The 19,856-nt window shown below is 44.2% G+C and overlaps 2 protein-coding genes across 2 annotated transcripts in view; one reads left to right on the top strand and one right to left on the bottom strand.

Moving 5' to 3' along the window:
- Positions 1-533: 533 nt before the first annotated feature.
- Positions 534-19,854, bottom strand: AAGAB (alpha and gamma adaptin binding protein). The gene is made up of 10 exons (XM_032700058.1): positions 19,761-19,854; positions 13,587-13,777; positions 12,967-13,063; positions 12,181-12,270; positions 9,805-9,888; positions 5,080-5,162; positions 4,556-4,649; positions 3,765-3,869; positions 3,470-3,519; positions 534-2,745 (listed from the first exon to the last, which is right to left on the bottom strand). The coding sequence occupies exons 1-10, from the start codon at positions 19,840-19,842 to the stop codon at positions 2,668-2,670; spliced, it is 954 nt and encodes a 317-aa protein (XP_032555949.1). The 5' UTR covers positions 19,843-19,854; the 3' UTR covers positions 534-2,667.
- IQCH (IQ motif containing H) overlaps positions 18,015-19,856 on the top strand; it is a 55,211-nt gene continuing 53,369 nt past the window's right edge. Inside the window, exon 1 of the mRNA XM_032700050.1 lies at positions 18,015-18,023. The gene's annotated coding sequence lies outside the window, so the exon portion shown is untranslated. The remainder of the gene's footprint in view (positions 18,024-19,856) is intronic.

Raw genomic sequence — 19,856 nt, 5'->3', positions numbered from 1 at the left:
GAGCGAGGCAGCAAATCCGTGCTCAGCTGGGGCTTCTGCTGCTGCTCACCTGCAGGGACCCTGCATTCCAGCATCCCAGGCTTCCCATCTGCTCTGGAAATGGGCAGCTGGAGCAAAGGACAGGTTTAATAAGGAATTAAAAGTCTCAAAACCTCACCAAAAAAAAAAAAAAGAAAAAAAAAAAGAGTGGATTGACCGTGCCTGGAATTTTTGGTTCAGGCAAAAGTTGGGTGACAAGCGGTTGCAGTGGCAGGAAAATCTTTGCCATCCCAGCCTGGCCTGTCCAGTAACACTGGAATGCCCAACCAGGACTGGGAATGCTGGAGCAGCAACTGGGAATTCTGAAAGTTGAGCTTCATACCTGGGACAAGTGGTCAGTGAAGTGTCCCTGCCCAGGCAGGGGTGGAACTGGGTGGCCCTTAAGGTCACTTCCAACCCAAAAACTTCTGGAATTCTCTGAAAACCATGGGAATTCTTCTGTTGTTGCTGAACAAGGCTGTGGCACACAAAGAGAATCGGAGTGACAGACACAATTTCAGGTTTGCTTTTCCATTAATTATTCCCCTTTTATTCATTTCTGTAACTTCTTATTTTGTAAAGAAATTCTGTAGCCAAAACCAAAGTGTCTCTTCAGAAAGAAAACCCCAAACAACCCACAGAAAACCCCCAAGCCACCCCCAAATTAAACTCTGATTTAAAAACACAATAAATGGCCATTAAACTTTTTCCTGGTGTCTCCAGCCACACTTCCTGCTTCCATAATTTGTGCACCTATAAACAAGACACGTATTTACAACAGAAATATGTTTCAAAGAGTTCTTAACCTGGGAATGAGCTGCTGCTGCCTTGTAAAAAGGCAGAAAAGAGCTGGATTTGAACTGGTATAACTTTGTAAAATTTAAATAGTCAGGTGTCTATCACATGCCTGAAGGGTTGGTTTTATGAAGTATCCAAGTCCATGTTTTCCTCAGTGCCTCAACTCATTCCCTCTGCACTTTTGCCATTTGTCATTATTGCACAATAAACATTTGGAAAGGGAAAAAAAAGTCTCCAAGTACCAAGAAGCCAAGATGGAAAACCATTCCCTGCTCGGAACGAACCACCTTCAGGTCCTTCCTGCAGCTCCCTGTGCTGGGAAAAGGCTGGAGAGAATGGGAGAAGGCAAGGCCTGGCAGCTGGTGGGCAGAGGTGGCTCTGGCAGGTGTTTCCTTGGATGTCTGCATGTATCCCTGGGAAAGGAACGTTTCTCCTTAAAAACACTGCTCAGGTTTGGGTGGGAATGATTTACAAACTGCCAGGGAGGCTTCAGGTCTCATTACCAAACGCTGCAGTTTCGACCCAGGAAATGATTCCAAGGAGCTCATTTTCCTTTGATTTATCTCAGAAGGGACAAGGAATGCCAGGAGTGACTGTGGAAGTGCCTTCAGGATGCAAAGGCATCAGGTAACAGATGGCAAACCGATGGCTCAGCACTCGGGAAATTTACTGACAGGAAACCCAGACTTTGGAAAAGTTAATTCCAAACTTTCTGACTAAGGTTGTTTAACAGGGTGGATTTTCAGATTGAAAAGGGAAAGACAAGCACTGGAGAGGGTTGGACTCTTCCACAAGGGAATCTCTTGGCTGCCTCTTCCCACTGATCCAGTGAGCGTAGCAGAGAAGGAGCCAGGATGGATTTACCCTTTCTCCTCTCACTCCCTCACCAGGCTCCACCTTCCTTCTTGTTTTCCTTCCTCCCAGCAGGTCTGTGCTGGGAGGATACACTCCATCAGGGATGGGGAATTCCACCTGACCCCTGATCCCACACAGCAGCCAAGTGCCACTGGCACTCTGGTGCCTCCCAGGGAACCTCCAGGAGTGGGAGCAATAAACACATCCAGAGGCACTTTGGAATCCCAGTGCTTTCCACAGGTATTCAGGAATTCAGGACAGGCTCCCCAGCTGCAGGGCTGTGTGTGCTGCCAGGCCTTGCAGGAGGTTTGGGCAGGGAATTCAACCCTGGAACAGCTGCAAAAATCTGTCTGGCATTTCAGCCCAAATTTAGTTTCTAGTGGAAAGCCAGGGAGCGTGGACAACACCTGACATTCCAGGGAAGGCCCACTTAGTTACACAGACAAAATTCCAACAGAATCAGAGCCCAGGGGCCATTTTTCATGGCTTTGGCACCAGCAGGATGAACCAGCAGCCTTGGCACAGCATCCCCAGCAGGGCACAGTTCAGCAGCTTCCTCTTCATGGCTCATAGAAACCTGCTCAGTTTGAACTGGGAAAAAGCTCCATAAAACCATCAAACACGTGGAGTTGGGAATTAAGGAGTTGCTTCCCAACCCCCAGCCACGTGTGCAAAGATAACTGGGAGCACATTTGTTTATTTAAACTCCGAGGAGGAAACAATAAAAATGTTCATTTGAGAAATGTAAACTCATTCCTGTTTCCTTGAACCGCACGTGGCACCTTCCAGAGTCCTCTGGGAGAGGACAAAGGACAGTCAGACAAACCCACTGGAGCCAGGGATTGGTGTGGAATGTTCAGCTCACTACAGTGACACGGGGAATCCTTTCCCCACTGAGAGGGGCTAAAGCTAAATGGGGCTTTTGGCAACAAACACTTAATTACAGGGAAAGATCATTCCTGCAGGATTGCTCTGCAATTCCAGCTACAGAAGAACTCAGTTTTCTTCATCTGAGGAGAGACCTTCAATCTCATCTCTGTCTCCTCCAATTGCCATCCAGAAGGCTTTGGCCACCTACGATGGCAAAAAAGATGGGAAAGGAGAAAAATTCCCATGAAATGACTGAAAAATTTGAATTTACCACCCCAAAAAGAAGAGGCTGAGCAGCAGGTACATGTGGCAGCCAGGTCATCCAGATACAAACCAGGTTGGGAAGTGTGACCTCACCCCTCTGAGGTTAAGGAATTCCAGGCAATTATTTAGGATTCATGGGAGGCACCTCTGATACCAAACCTGTGCTAATTAAGGCCTGATTAAATTTTCCAGGAGATCAAGGCTTTTTCATGGACTTGTGGAAGCTGGACAACAACCCCTGTGATTGCAGGGCCTTCAGCTGGGAGAGGGAAGGGAAAAGGGAGGGGGGAAAGGGGAAGGGAAAGGGAAAGGGAAAGGGAAAGGGAAAGGGAAAGGGAAAGGGAAAGGGAAAGGGAAAGGGAAAGGGAAAGGGAAAGGGAAAGGGAAAGGGAAAGGAAAGGAAAGGAAAGGGGAACTTAATGGCAAGGGGGTGGAACGAGATGATCTTTAAAGTCCTTTCCAACCCAAAACATTGTGGAATTTTCCGGTGTTTCAAAATTCCAGGTTTGTTACTCAGTTCTTGGAGGATACCTGACAGGCTTCCCTAGGACTCTGTGGTTTGTTTCTACTCCTCTCACTCCAGGAACCCTCCAGGAGCAGGAACTATGGCTTAGAAAGGGAAAACCCCACTGTTGGTAATTCCAGCACCGATTCCCAAACTCACCTTTTCTGCGTGGAGCTTCCTCTGTTCATGAGGCAACGTGGCAGCTTTATCTGTGGAAAAGAGGAATGACTTGGGTTGTGAGCCTCAGCAGTGAGCAGGGACAGGAACACCTCCCTCAGCTGGATTTAGGGAACTAGTTCAAGATCATAAAAAAGTGATCTCATTTAGTAAGCAGCAATTTCTTTTACTAAATAGGAATAGGAATTCATACAGAATTCCCAACTCACTCTCTGGCTTTCATGCCTGAGCCCCTGGAATAGGTGCCAGAGCTCAGGTACCTCCCTCCTGCTGTTACCTTTCATTTCTTTCAGCTTTGAGAGCAGCCTTTCGAAGTTCTCCAGGTCCCCATCTCTCGTGGTCAGATTGGCCAACTCCTGGATGTCCATATCCAACACGGGATCTGAAACAGAGACTGACTGAAGATCAATTATTCTGGTTTATCAGCATAAACCCCGTATTTTAACATCTGCAAACCCCATTTGCAAATTCCAGCCCCAGAGGAGAGAAACAAACATTTAATTTACTGATTGTTCACATGGACAATCGGGGATTGTTACACTGGGGATTCATTTTATGGAAGGAATTGTTGGCTGGGAGGGTGGGGAGGCCCTGGCACAGGCTGCCCAGAGAAGCTGTGGCTGCCCCTGGATCCCTGAAGTGTCCAAGGCCAGGTTGGATGAACTTGGAGCAACCTGGGATAGGGGAAGGTGTCCCTGCCATGGGCTGGAATGAGATGAGCTTTAAGGTCCCTTTGCAAACCATTCCAGGATTCCAGGATTTTATGATGTATTACATTGCAAGAGTGTGTTTGAGTTCATCTAATAAAAGTTTCCTGCTGATTCTGGAATGATCTCTCTAGGAACAACCACAGAGTGAATTAAAGACTGATGAGACAGTGCTTGAGACCACAAGTGATAACACCCTGTGTTTAGATGTCCACATACAAGTTGTAAGAAAGTCCCATCTCCTGGAATGCTGCACTTATTTAAGGACTGGCTCTGGCAAGTACATTTATCCACACTTTTCCCAGTGGCTTTGTGGCACCATCCCAGCCAGGTGCCTGCTCCAAGCAGAGCAAGATCTCACCTGCAGCGTTGTCCAGCTGCAGGTTGTTTGTCCCAGCTCCATCTTCCCTGCTGTCATCCTGGGAATCTTCTCTGTCTGCTGGGGAGGGGTTGGACTGTCAACAAACAAACAGGTGTTTGAGTGTGAAAAACCAAAAAAACCCCAACAGCAAATCAGGTGCTTCCTGTTTTCACTTCAAAACCTGACACTTCATCTTAAGCTGTCACTGCAAAAGCTGTGCCACGAAAAACCCCTTCTGCAAGGCTGCCAACAGGCACAACAGGGAGGTTTCTTTGGATAGAATATGGTTTTAAATAACATTATGAAATGGTAGTTTTTGGTTTGCCCAAAATGCCGCTCTTGGATTAACGAATTAATGAGAAACATCTTGGATGGAGCTTTTAGTGATCTCTCCTTGGCTCTGGGGGTTGTTTTACACACTGGCACAGTGGGGAGGTGACAGCCACCACCCTGAGGGTGACACAGGAAAGGGCAGCACAAGGGACAGGTTGAGCAAAGGACAGGAACCAGGAATTACTGTTTACTTGTGTCTCTTGGGTCTCTTGGGAGCCAACACTTCGATTCGCACCCGCCAACGTGCTGAGGAGCCCAAAGCCCTGGGTCCTGTCTGGAGACAAAGCAGAAGCTGCAGTTACCACAAACACTTGGAACTGGCCAGGTGGGATAGAGAGGATTTCAGGGAAAAGGTGTCAGTGCCTTAGAAATATATTTTAAGCAGAAATTTTACCTGTTTTCTAAGAGTTTTTTAGACTCTGGTAGCAAGATTTACTGCTGAGTGTTTCTCAAGGGAGCCACGAATGTGGGACCTTTTTAATTCTCGTTTGAAGTCTCTGCTCCTTTAGGATTTGAGCTGGCAAATGGCTCCTGATTCCAAACAAGGCAGCTGGCAAAATCCAGGAGCAGCATTTGGTGTTCCTGACACTTCCATGGGAAGCAGCACTGAGTCTGGGGCTGGATACAGGAGATGCAACAAGTGCCTTTGCTCATACACAAATTGTTTAAACAGTAATGGCAAAGGCAACTTATAAAATATCTAATTCAGAATTCCTGGAAGGAGCCAGCCATCAAATCCAATTTGTGGAGGTGCTTTGGGCCTTCCACAGCTGCTGCCCTGCTGTGTATTTCAATGGGATTTTAAAATCTAACCTAAAAAGTGACTTCAGACCTAAACCTAAACAGTCAGCTAAGATAACAGATGTGCTACAGTATTTTTAAATTAAACTAGCTGCATTTTTAAAATGTTTTTATATAAAAACATATGCATAATAGGTGATATTATGAGGTGTTTTTTATACCAAGTCATGCTTTTCTAAGTCATAGTTTACTCCTCCATACAAGCTGGCCTTGCACTGAGTAGTAAATGTTTGCAGTTACACAAGGGACTCAGGAGACTTTTCTGCAAATCTTTGTATTTTAGTCAACTAAAACTGAAATGTGAAGTTATTGTACTAGAAATAGCCAGGAAACAATGAATGGTGCCAAAAGAAAGATTTAATACTGCTTTTGAAAATAAATGTGTTCTAAATGATTACACTCATGACTAAGCTCTAGACTCAACTGTTGAGCTGATGTCATTTTGATGCACTGTCCAAATTTCCCTGCCATTTCTCCAAACTCTCCTTTTGAGGGCTTGGATGTGTGACTGAACCCATCAGCCATCCAGCAAACACGTAAACATGTCTCCGTAAGAGCATTCCTGGGACCTCATCTCCTGCTGGATGCTCCTGCAGCTCATTCTCTCCTCCCCTCCTGCTCCCCCCAGCAGGTGTTTGGGGCCACTGGCTCTGCTTTATCCACTTTTACTGCTGGAACAGGTCACCTTCCAAAGGGTTGGGAAGAAGGGAATCAGTGGAGCCAAATGAATTCCCTTAAAAATGTCCAGCTGCCATGGGAGAGCCTGTGAAGTCCACCAGCAAATTAACAGGAATTGAGGGATAAAACACTGGGACTTGTATCCCAAAGCAAAGCAGCTTCCCCAGGTTTCATTGGGCTGTCTTGTGGGAAGCTGTAAAGATGGACATTCAGCCAAATTCTGAGTCATCTCAAGTGAGGCTGGACACTGCAGGCCAGAGTGTACTGGAGAGAGAACATTCCCACATTGGCAGAGGGGTGGACAGAGTGATCTAATCATGGACCTCGCTCCTATCTGGGATTAGTTTGTCCTGTCCAGAAAAATGACAGGGGCTCCCTGCTCCACATTCCCTCCTCCAACACTACAGAGCCTCAGCCAGAACAATTACAGATGTCATCCCTTTCAGAAAAACCTGGAATCTCCAGCAGGGCTCTCTGGACAGCAGCTATTTGTCTCTGGCTGCGTGGTTAGGGAGGTGGCAGACATAACACTCGGTTGCAGGCACACCCTTGAAAAAAGCCTTCCATAAACCCTTTTTATTGGATCTAAAAGTTATTTCAACTTCTGGGTGCAATTAAGGAAGTGGGTGATGCCTTACACAGTGTTCTTAGGGCAGCCAAGCCAAAAATTAGCTCATCCAACTTATTGTAATAATCAGTGGTCATGGTGGACCTGGGTTGTCCAGAGAAGCTGTGGCTGCCCCTGGATCCCTGGAAGTGTCCAAGGCCAGGTTGGAGCAACCTGGGATGGAGGGAGGTGTCCCTGTCCATGGCAGGGGGTGGAACTGGAGGAGTTTTAAGGTCCCTTCCAACCCAAGTTTAAATAACTAAGTTTAAAAGTTCTCCCTAGAGCAGGTTAATTGTATGTAAATAAGCCTGGCCCCACCTGAGGGAACCACCTTCACCTGGGCTCAGGAGGGAGGGATTTAAGCAGGGAAGAAGCCAAGCTCCTCTTCCAAAGGGCAGGAAGTGGTTTCTTTTCCTCTCACAGGAGCTCTTGGAGGGACAGATAAAGGCAGCAGCAGTTGTGGAGAGGGAAATATGTTACCTGGAAATATGTTACTCATGTCCTTCTGCACAAGGGGGAGAAAACCTCCTCGTTCTCAGAGTGAGAGAGCTCTGAGGGCTGGAGAACCAACAGCTTTACACCAGCTCCAAAAAGGAATTGCCCTCTGGAGACCCTCAGGTAAGGCTGTTTGTTTGTCTCAATAATTTATTTACTCACAAAGCATGTGGTGGGATTGTTTGATGTAAAATTGTTTATACTTCAGCTGTGTTACACTGAATAACTGCTTTTATGAATCTGTGTGAGAATGGATGTTAAGAGAATGTTAAGAGAAAAAAATCAAAATTTTAATAGGTGTGTGGAAAAACTACAGCTTGAGAAGAATTGTGTTTGGGCTTAAGATAAAATGCAGTAAGATAATATGGGTTTAATGCTCATGTTTGAAAAAAGTCATTCCTGCTCTGTCTGTAAATTTAAATTGTCACAGAAACAGGTTGTTGAAGGAAGGCAATGCTGTAACACTGTTTTTTTGGATGGCTACACTTAACAGTGCTACAACCACATGCTACTACACATTTACTACTAGAACTATCTTATGCTCTCTGAAAAATCTCCCTGTGGAACATGAGAGCATGGTTTCCAAGCAGGCAGCACTTGTAGGTAATTCAGTGGAAAAGCTTAAGTTTGATTCACATGGCAGCCAGTTTGCAGGAGCTGGAGGAAGCTGAAAACAAAAGATGTGTTACAGGTTGTAAAAAGTTTTATTTTAAGCAAAATGAGCTTCCCTTTGAAGGCACAGTCAGGCTGCAGCACCTTCCAAATATAGCTCACTTCCTGAGGGGTTTGTGGTGATGTGTGGGCTTTGTGGAGATAGAAAAATCTGGATTTTCAAGGAGTCTGACCTTTCCAGAACACAGCAGTGATGTGTAGGAATTTCCCCCCCACATGAAAAACTGAACATGTGACTGAAGTGTGCTGTTCTGTAAGGTGGCATCTGCCAAATGCAGGAAACATGCTGCTAAGAAACCACTTTTGGCACAAGTGAGATAACTTTACACCATCTGCTGTGGTCACCTGGTTCTCTGCAATGGTAACACTAAGTGAGACCCCACCTTAACCTCATTTCTGATGCAGGATGAGAAACACTCAGGAAGCTGCACTAAAAAAATAAAACATAGGATCAGTTTGGGAGTCCTCATCCTGGTTTTACTGAGTCCCAGCAACCATTTTGCAGCTACAGGGAGGAGCAGAAGCCTCTCAGCACTTTAAATCAGTTCACAGTTAAAAGTCACAAGAGGAGAAAATGGGACATGAGGGAGCAGACAGACTTTGGAAGGTTTCTGGTGGGGGGAGGCTTTGTGAAACAGGAGGCCAAGCCCTCCCCAAGAGTTTAGTCCTCCTACATTTCCTGCAGCATCTCGTGTTGTTAGAAAGGTAATTAAAGGTTTTCAAGTAAATGGAAGTGTCTGCACTTGCAGCCACAGCATTTCCTTTTCTAATGAGTCTAAACCTAAAGTGATTTTTTTTTTTTTCCCCCCAAAATTCTAGCTACCAGATAATCACTTGTCTGTAGGAAATTATCTGAGGTTGCCTGTTTTAAAGATATTCTGTGGTTACCACATACTCAAGTGGGGTTTTCTGTAGGGAAAACCATCCTTCTTGCAATGCACTTGGTACATTCTTTAACATTTGACATCACCTCTCTGCCAAATCTCATCTCTGCACTTGCTATTCTCCCTGTTTCAAAAATTAAAATAAGTCCCAAATTTGGACTTTAACCTTTTACTTCTTCTACACCAAACCCTGTATCAGTTTTTACACCTGATAATGACAAACTATTTCCTGCTGGAGTTTGGGGGGGACAACTTTTCATTTTTCATTGCAAGTTGTAGAATCCATGGAACATTTCACTCAGTTATTGGTAGAATGCAAGGTAAAGCACAGAGGGAGCAGGAGCAGGTGCTGAAACAGGAGTAAATCTTGACACAGAAATTCTTCTCAGTGAGGGTGGTGAGGTGCTGGAATGGATTTCCCAGAGAAGCTGTGGCTGCCCCATCCCTGGGAGTGTCCAAGGCCAAGCTGGATGAACTTGGAGCAACCTGATCTAGTGGAAGGTGTCCCTGCCCGTGGCAGGGGGTGCAATGAGATGAATTTTAAGGTCCCTTCCAACCCAAACCACTCCATGATTGTGATAAATCTCTCCTGTTGCCTGTGAGTTTATTGGGACATCAAGGACAAGGAAAGCAACCCCTGAACCCTCTTATTCCCTGGGAAAGGTTGAGGGGTGCTCAAATCTCTCTCTAGTGATGCAGTAGCTCAATTTTAACTTTTGGTAAGTACCCCAAGCCCTGTGGGATTCCCAGAATTCAGGCAGGAGGGAGCTGTCACATACCACTCTTCATGACCACGTTGGACCACACGTTGGCATTCAGGGCTTGCACGATCCGCTTCACCCCGGTGGACTCGGGGAAATCATCTAAACCAGAACAGAGACATTGCCCTCCTAAAAATCACACCCAGAACCACGAGGGGCCCCAGAGCCAGCAGAGGTGTGGCTGCAGGCCTGTCCTATCTTCTCCCAATCCACAGAAATTGCTGCTTCTGGGAGGAAAGGCAGATTCCTCACCTTTGTTTCCTGAGAGGCCAAAGAAATCTAAATTAACACCTCACTTCTTGGTCTGAGCTTCCAGGTGTAATGAACTGTGAGCTCTCAGCCTTTGGGAGAGATCTACATTGTTAAGTACCATCTGAGTAAATTTAATAGTAACAGACAATTTTTAAGTTGCTGTTAAAAGCAACTTAAAACCTTTTACCCCAGGATCTTTTAGAATGCTGTGCGGCACAAAAACAGATATTAGAATTAATGCTGTGGGGCATAAAAATACGTTATTAGCATTACTCTTCCTTCCTTTAGAAAGTAAAGAAGTTGAGACAACCATTTAAAAAAGGTGTGATGCTTGTTAGAAATGAGAATGATTATTGTAAAGTTGTCTCCACGACATCTATCTCGGAATGTTCCAGTAATCCTGGGAATTACAGGAACCTGAAAGACGAGGGAAAGCATTATTCAGATTTGAACTTATTTACTGAATAGATCTGACACCACTTGGGACAAAGTCAGTTTTCCCATTTCCTCAGTTTAGTCAGCTTCCCATGTTTGTGCAGGTTCACAAAGGGGAAAAAAAAAAACCCACCCAAACAATTCTTTGGTTACAAAAATGTGATTGTTTAGAAATCCAAATCCAGTGACTCAGGGACAGGTGCAGTAATTGAAACTGCCTTTAAAAAGGAATTTAAAGCTCTCTCTCTGACCCCTTAGATCAAATGTTTTGCCCTCTGTGATGCTGCTGTTTGATTTTATATCAGAGTCATTATCAAAGCCTCAGTTTGGAGCTCTTGTCCTGGCTGAGTGTCAGTGAGTCACAGCAAAAGCTCATTTGTGATGAGCTGCCAGAAATGTCAGAATTTTGAGCAGAGACTGGCCCAGAGTGTTTACTGCATCTGTTGTGCCTTTTGTAATTCACACAGCATGTTTATGGGGTAAATAAGTTACTCACTGGAACACAGTTCCTCCTCTGCATGAGTCACAATGAATCAACTACCATTTAAAAATCTAGGGAAGAACATGGATCTTAATATTCCCAAAATTAACATCCTGAGTCGTTGTTACTCCTATTGTTTATATCATGTAAATGGTAAACAGCTTGTTCTTTAAAGGAGTTATTCAACAGAAAAATAACTCAGTGTAATGTTACTAATATTTCCTTTCCAAGCATTCAAGGGTCTTCACTTGTGATTTTTTTTTTTTGGTTTCTGGGAATCAGAAACATGTGCATCCCTCCCTCTTTGACCAAACAAAAAGAAAGCACTTTAAAGGCACAGTGAGGGGAGAAGGGGAGTTCTCAGCTACTCAAGATACAATTTACTGAGCCTCTAAAGGGGGAAAGGGGTGGGACTTGTGCTCTGGCTGAGGATTTTACACTGAATTCTTTTTGATGAACCTGAAATGTTAGTGACTGCCTGCACTCCAGCCTGGCAGTGCAGTCACTTCTCTCATTTTGGCTCTATAGGGGTAAGATGGAAACACTTTTTTGCATCACTGAAGTGAGGAGATAAGGCTGATGCTGATAAGGCTCTCAGGAAGTGCACAGTCACTCTTCAGGAGTGGAACATCACACTTCTGACTTTTTTTTTTGTCTTTTTTTTTTTCTTCTTTGAGTTACAAATGTATGGGCAGCCAGTGATTCTGAAACTGGTTTATTTCCTGTGTAACACTTCATGTTGTTCTAAAATGTTTTTAATAACCTCCCCTCTTCAGCCCATGGTGTCACTGTTTGAATAATGTCTATCTTCTCTCGGTAGTTACAGCAGTTTAAGTTTCTTTTTAAAGCAACAAAGAGTTTTCCTGCCCTCGTGCATCTCTTGTTCTTTTGTTTTAGATTTATTTTCCAAGTGGAATATAAACACTCCTAATGTATCAATACAGCCCTAGGGTTCAGTGCCAGAAAAAGGAGCAGATATTATTATTTTTATGGAGGTGCTACATAAACAGCAGCTGTATTTGGGAGGAGACAAATGGAACTTCTCAGAGGAAATAACCTCCTCCTCCTCCTGACCTTTTATAGCCGAGACTAAGCCCCACCAACTGGGAGCATTCCATGCTGTAATCATGGGGCACATCAACAATTGCAAGGGGCATAACTTTATTTAGAAGTTATTTTGGGGTGTTTTTTCATTCTCAAAATGACAAGAGAAGTAGCAGTCTTACCGTCTTCGTCAGGCAGCTCCTCAGGGTTAAGTTCTACCAGCTCAAAGCCATGTTTGATGCACCATTCTTGAGCTTTCTGTCTGTTTACACCTAAATTGGGAAGCAAAAATGTGTATTAAACACGCAGATTCGAGAGCAGTATCAGCAGTTGAATATTTAGCTGTGTTTTAGTCACTCAAGGTTGTTTGCTTATTCTGGATTGTATGGGGGAAAAGTGTTGTTATAGCTGCTGTGGCCCTTCATTCACTTGGGGTTCCAAAAGCTGCAGAGTTAAACAACTCCTTGGAATTGTTTTGGGGTTTTTTTGAAATGTCATGAAGTTAAATGGCTTTGGAAGGTACTCAAAGGAAAATGTAAGTGAGGTGCTACAGTGAAAGAAGACTTCCACTAACTCTGGGGTTGATAGTGAATTAAGCTGCAGGGACACATCTGCACCTCCCAGCTCACTGTTGTGTTTAATGGTCAAATGGTCAAAAAAAAGTCCTTTCCACTGGAATCAAGCAACCAACAGCCTCCCCCAGGATCATGCAGATCCAGCAGCGTGAAGGCCTTCAATCCTGGCAGTGGCAGGGCACCCAGAGCTCACTCTGAGCAGGCTGGCACAGTTCTGATTCAACTTTAACCACAACTCACTGATGGTTTCCGCTCCCAAATCTCTTGGCTGTTCAGCACATCTCAGGGCCACTTGCACCCAGATATTCTGAGCAATAACTGAGTGAATTAGACAGTGAATTATCATGCAGGGTTAATAACTCTGTCAGTGGGGGAGTCCTGGGGGGTTCATACCGTCCTCAGACACTCTGTCGCACACCAGGATCAGCACCTCCGGCAGCCACTCTTCTGTCAGGGGCAGCCACTCAGAGACACTTTCCAGCCCAGTTTTCTAAAGAGGGGGGGGGAAAAAAGGAATTCTTTGGAATACATCCTCAAATACTTGAGTTTTTAATAGTATTAGAACAAAATGAAGTAAGGAAATGTGCTTTTTCTGTCTCAGTCTTTCTGGGCTCCTGCTAAAGCACTGTTTCCACTGCTGCCTCACAGCTTAGCAGCAACAATTTTGGATAAAATGCACTGAATCTTACATTTAGCTCCCTCATTTTTGGCTCTCCTAAAGGAGCCTTTCCAAAGCAACATCAGGTGGGAATAACACTGGAAGAGGATTTGCCTAACTTAGTGGCATATTTGTATCTTAAAAACCTCTGTTCCAGTTGGAGTAGAGTAGTAAAAGGGGAGGGAACTGCTGCTATTGTTAGCAGGCATAATTTAACATGGATCTCCTGACAATTAATAGCACAGCCTTGAGGGAAGGGATGGCACAAGAGGGAGAATCTCATTTATGGTTATCACTGTGCTAAGGCAGCTACATCACACAGATAAAGCAAGAAAATGAAGCAGCAGAGTCTCACTGTTGTGCTGTCAAAGTACACCACAAACGCCTGCACGGACTCAGCGATTTCTCCAGTGATGTGGAACGTGTCTGGGACCACACAGAGATGAATATCTGCAGAATAGTATTTGTTATCGATTGTCCAGGGGTAAAAATTCACTCTGCCACTTGTAATTGCACCCACAGTCAGGTCATCTTTCCCTGTGATACCTGTGGAAGAGAAAAGGAATGAGAAGGGTGATGAAGGCAGCATGGAGAAAATAGTTTGTCTAGAACAGTACAGTGCCAACTTTACTTGCTATAATAAACCAGTCTGTATTCAAGATCTCTACAAATTCAACTCAATTTGTTACTCTGTCCTACATTTTAATACTTAGCTTTCAAAAGAATTTGCTTTCTAGTTTTCAAAACAAGACATGGTACAGCAGCTCTCCAGAAAGCCTTTTTTTTTTTTTTTTCCCCTGGAAATATCTTTTTTTAAGGTGTTAAACTCACTACCTGGAGATAGGATGTATGGAGGGAACACCTAGACTGTTACAGCAGAAACAACCTTCACACAGTCATTCAGATGTAAAGAACTGTTTGGCTGTGACCAAAACCTGAAGGTAACTAATGAGAAAATGAACCCAGTTACTACAGATCGGTTGTAATTCCCATTAAATTCCACGTAGGAGTTCAACAATTAAAATCCCAGGCAGTGTTTGATAAGATAATGTTAAACACTGCCCTTCCAGGTGGGAGCCTTCCCAGTGCACACTCCTGGCACCTCATGGAGTGGAATTAGAGTTTGCAGCAGAGCATCCCATCCATACCTTGAGGGAAAGGGCAGAATATCTAGTTCGAGCTGGATGAACTCGAGGTCACTTGAAAACACAGGTCAATTATTTATTAAATGGCCTGAGTCATTCAGAATTGCCTGGGGCATCAGAGGAGTTAAAGAAATAAAGAACACAGCTTTTCAAGGATCTTAAAGGTTGTATTTTAAGGTACTGAGAGGCAGTTGCTGGAGCTGTAAGAACAGGCTGTTCCCCAAATAGTCTGGACATGAATTTGAATTTATCTGTATCTTACTAATAAAAAGGCAGGAAAAGCCTGTTGCCAAGGTTGCCATAGAAAGGTTCAATGATTTTTTGCAACTAACTGCAAAGTCTGGTGTGCTGAATGAACACAGTGTACAGGGCAGGGAGAGGGGAGCTCTGAACCAGGATTATTTGCAGCAGTGAGGAGGAGATGGAACCTGAGGGAGAAATTTGACCTCAGAAACAGAACCCTGGAGCCATTTCCTACTGAAGAGGATGAAACAGGAATCTCCTCTCTGGGTTTGTGAAGAAAAAAGTGCTTTTTCCAGGTTAAAGTTTGATTTTTTTTTTATTTTATTTTTTTTACTTGGGATGCCAATAGTTTTCAGAGCAATTGGTCTTTGTGCAGCAGCTTTTTTGGGATCAGATTATCCACCTCACCTTGGAGCTGGGGATGGTGCTGCTGAGGCACCCCAAAACCAACCCTGATTCTGAGCTTTGTGTTCTCACAGCTGTTCATACAAATAGGGAAGGGACCAGCAATCCAGGCAACCAAATCCAGGAATCTCGAAAGATTTCCTTCTTCCACAGCTTTTTTTAACCACCCTTAAGCAGTAATTCCAATTCCAGTGGCCCAGAGAAGCTGTTTTCCCATGTTTACATGGATATTAGGACTAATGGAAGTAGTTCTCACTCTGCTTGGATACAGAGATATCTGGAGTGCAGATATTTTGTTTGGAGGTTTTGACTATGACATAAATTTCCCTTTATTTGTGCTTTGACAGTTAAAAATAAGTCACTAAATACAAATCAGTGTGAGCTAACAGAATTGCAAATCAATGCCACAAGAAGCTTAGAATAAAGGAGACTGCAGAAATTATTGAAACACAGAAAATCAGCAATAAGACTTAAAAAACCAAAGGGAGGAAAACAGGGTGAGGAAAGGAAATCATTTCAAAAATCACCTGGGTGAGTTATTCCCCCTAGAAAGGGCATAAAATGAAAGAACCTCTTATAAAGGATTTTTCAAAAGCTGGTATGAATTTCACATTTGCTTTGTAAGTGATTTTTTTTTTTCCTTGCAGAAGAGTTCATGGACAAATTTAGGCCTCAAAGTACTGCCAGTATTGAGGACATGGCCCATTTCCTATTACCTGCTCCTTGTTCCTGTACTTTAAGCAGTTTTCTTTCATCCCATTGTGCTGCTGATGACCCACCCTGCAGCCAAAGATTTTGCCAATTCCCTGTGAAATTTCTCTCCCAGTAAAAATGGATGTTGCACACTAAACTCAAAAGGGCTTCAGGAACTTGCTGAAAGGATTCAGATTTGCTGTGGCCCAGCCTGCACTCAGAGTTGTAACAAATTACTGCAGAACAGCCTGATCACCCCTGGCAGGAAACCCAACATCTTGGGAGGGGTTTTCTCCCACAAAAGTTGCTTAAAACAATTAGGTTTTGGCCTTTAGAGTAAACAAGCAGAGACTACAAAAGAAATATATACTGCAACTTAAACTGAGTTCTCATTCTATGCAGAAACTACTTCTAGGTGTTATATTTACCACCTCTGCATTCCAGAACAAAATGTATTTTAGTGAAAAAAGGAAACTCAGCCACAATAGTTTGGTATCCAGTCTAAGGAATATTGATCAGAATAACCCCATTAAGTTCTATGTGGATACAGAATAAACTCCTAGAAATGAATATGGCAAAAGGAGGTGGCTTCTCCAACTTATCTCCCACGAGTAACTCAGGAGGGAGTTACTCCTTTTTAATATTAAACTCCTCAGCCACTGAAAGTGTCAGTGGTTTGCCATCCAAAGAGCCTGGAAAACCAAGTGAGTCACTCTGTGACCACAGGAGGAGCAGGGCCTGCTGGGCTGGGCTCTCCAGCTCCCCTTGGGGGAGAGGGAAGAGGCTGCTCCGGGTGACAGGAATGCAAACACACTCCAGAGGCATCACCCTTCAGGAGCGCTAAAAACACTCGTGGAAAAGCTCGTGGCACTCAAGAAAGTTGCTTGGTGTCACTCAAAAACATGATTTAGAGTTCAGAGTCTTCTAAGAAATATTGGGAGTTGTTTTACTTCCAGGCAGGCAGGCAGTCAGTCACCAGCTTAGATTTTCACTAAGTGCATTACTTGTGTCCTCCTTCACTCACAGGTGAGTGGATTTATCTATAATTTTTAATAAAGTGGACACTAATCCTGATTGATGCCTTTGGAAATTAATTTCAGCTATTTACAGAAATCTTTGCTCATTTTACTGACTTAAACTTGTTAACTTTTAATTTCATATTGTTGCCTATAGACAAGATAAATTAAACAATGACTTGGAGGACAGGGCAGATGTGGCAAAGCTCTATAACCTCACATCCATTCCCTTTTTTAACACTGAGGCTTAGTGCAAATACTTTTTCTGGAGACCAGAAAAAACTTTTCAGAAAAGCTGATTAATCAATATTATCAATAATAACCAAACACCCCTGTGCAGCTCTCTTGCAGCAATTTCCCTGTTCTCTGACACCCAACTGATATTTTTAAGCATTTTGACCACATAGTGTTAAATAGTAATATTTTTTTGAATAATTATAACTACTTTTTGCAGGGTTTTTTCCTTTCCAAAGGGGTTAAGGTATTGATCACTCTTCCTGGTGTTTTTCAGACTGAATCCATGCTGTAAGAACACAAATCAGCCTCCTACAATGCCCTAAATGATCCCAAAGCCTCAAGAGTTGTCAGGTATTCCAAGTAGTTCCCACATTCTGGGCCTTGAGAGCCACCTGGTGGAATAAACCATAAAAAATACTCCTAAAAATTACACCAAGGAGGAAAGAGACCCCAAATGTGCTGTAGGGGAGGAGGGGAGTGGTAAACAGTCAAAAAAGAGAAGGGAAAACAATCACATCAGACAGGATTTATCTGTTGGTCAGTATTTTTAAAACTGAAACAATCTTATTTGCTGTTTTAATTTGTGATAAATATATCACAGTAAGACACAGATCTATGTTCATTTTATACAGTTTTGTTCTGCCACAACACCCAATGAATTAAAGCATTCAGAGCATCCTACAGAAACTCGAACAAATAAAAATATATCCAGCAAATATACCATAACATTTTCTTCATCCTCAAGTCATTTCCTACTGGGAAAAGACTTGGGATTAGCCTGGAAGGTTCTTACTGGCTGTTTGATCCCACTAAAACCCTTCAGCCCAGCCCTGTCCCCACCAGTATGTCCTTGGATGTTTTACAACGTTCTGCTGGATGGATCTGATTTAAATTCACTTGTTAAACAAAACAGACACTTAAAATTCAAATGGTATTTTAGTAAATCATCTTGTTTCTTTCAGGAAGATTTTAATGGCTTTGTGAAGAAACCCAATCAAGGACATGCAGAGGAGCTGTAAGACTCCAGTTTGGTGGAAGCTGAGACATTTCAAAGTGAGTACTATTTAAAAAAATCTGAAGTTAAAATTTAAGACTTTCTCAGATTAAGTAACATTTCCATGAAGCTTTTTACTCATCTTATTTTTTTTTCTTGTTTAATTTCACTATGAAAAACAATCAAAGGAAACCTACAGGAACCTTTAACCTTCCCATTTGCTTATTTTCCTCAAAAATAAGCAAAACCCAATAATTATATTCTTTGGTGTGGAATCCTTAAATAATTCAGTATCAACTCAGTTGACAGAGAAGCCTTTGACTGCAGACTTTGTACTGTTGCTTTTGTCTCAAAATGTGGTTTAATGAGATGGAGGGAGCCAGTTCTTGGGGGCAGCCCTGTGCTTTGTGAGGTCCTAAGTAAGATCCTACTCAGGAAAAGATGAAAATAAAGCCAGACAAGGGGATGAGGGTGTTAAGTTCTATATTTCAAGTGTGCACAGCAAACTGTTCATGAGTTCCCTAAAAAGCAAGGCTGTCCTAAGATGTTGTAATGGGAAAGCCACAAAGATGTAAACAGTTTCTCTGAATTTAGAATTACCAAAAATCCCACCAGGGTTTTCTCTCAGGTCTTCCTGTGTTCCCTTTTTAAGCCACGAAAACGAATACTGGGTTTCCAGGAAAACCACTTCCTACAGACTAATTCCATGTATTTGACATGAATTGTAATCTGCAATTCTAACAACTGCAGAGCAGATGAGTTTTTTAGTTTTCCCTTTTAGTGCTTCTGCACTGGGACAACAAATGGTTTAACACAAGAGCCCAGGCCCAGCAGAAATTTTAGAAATTCCACCATCCTGAAGGTCCAAGACAGTCTGTTCACTTCATAAATGGGAAGGTGAAAGCAAAGGGACAGTATTTAGTTTGCTCCTGGTTTTCCCTTGCCCATAATCCTGAGCCACTGGGGTTGCTTTGGAGTCCCCCTCTTGTTCCAGGGACCACTGATGTGTCCCAGAGAAACAAGAATTGGTTAAGGTAATTCTCAAATTGTCCAGGTATAACTCACAGTAGCTTATTCCCACAGAAGGGGGTAAAAGAGTATTTTGGGACATGGGGCTTCCTTTACCCCTGTGGGTTCTGGCTGTGAAGCTGCTCCTTGGTGTCAAGAGTGGACAAACCACAACCTACAGCTCCAGACCATCCCTGTTTAATGAATTATTTCCTTGAAGCACTGAGGAGGTCCCTGACATGCTCTGCAAGGGCTTGGGGGCTGCAGGGGACTGAGTGACAGCCCTGGGGCTGGGGGGAGGATGGAACCTCTGAGGGGTGGATTTGGGACCCTGAGGGGTGGATTTGGGACCCTGAGGGGTGGATTTGGGACCCTGAGGGGTGGATTTGGGACCCTGAGGGGGCAACTGGGACCCTGAGGGGTGAATTTGAGACCCTGAGGGTAGAACTGGGACTTTGAGGGGGGGCTCAGCCGCCACGACGAGAGCACTGGGACCCTGAGGGGATGGCAGCGATCCTGAGGGGAGGATTGATCCCCTAAGGTGCGGATTGAAACCTGAAGGGAAAACTGGGACCCTGCTGGAGAGGGACAGCGATCCTGACGGAAGGACTGAGCCCCTGAGGGAGGAACAAGGATACTGAGCGGAGGACTGGGACCCTGGCGGGAGCACAACCACCCCGAGGGCCCGGGCTGGCGGGAGGAGCCGCTGCCCGGCCGCTTCCAGCGGGCGCGAGCAGGCCGAGTCCCCTCGTTCCGCCCTCGCGGGCGCCGCGGCGGCCCCGACTCACGTTTGACGAGCTCCTCGGGCGCGAAGCCCGCGGCGCAGCTGGTCACCAGCGCCAGCGGCCCCGCCGCCGCCTCCGCCGCCATGGCGCCCGCGCCGC

Source organism: Chiroxiphia lanceolata, chromosome 12 (assembly GCF_009829145.1).
Source record: "Chiroxiphia lanceolata isolate bChiLan1 chromosome 12, bChiLan1.pri, whole genome shotgun sequence".
Lineage (NCBI taxonomy): Eukaryota > Metazoa > Chordata > Aves > Passeriformes > Pipridae > Chiroxiphia > Chiroxiphia lanceolata.
The sequence above is the reverse complement of the archived record's forward strand: the minus strand, read 5'-3'. Positions and strand labels throughout refer to the sequence as shown.

Excerpts from the sequence above, each read along its gene's own strand:
- AAGAB (XM_032700058.1), bottom strand. The coding sequence starts at position 19,842 with ATGGCGGCGGAGGCGGCGGCGGGGCCGCTGGCGCTGGTGACCAGCTGC. Across the intron at positions 13,778-19,760 it reads GCCCGAGGAGCTCGTCAAAC|GTATCACAGGGAAAGATGAC; the intron begins GTGAGTCGGGGC and ends TCTCTTCCACAG. Across the intron at positions 3,520-3,764 it reads AAAGCTGAAAGAAATGAAAG|ATAAAGCTGCCACGTTGCCT; the intron begins GTAACAGCAGGA and ends TCTTTTCCACAG.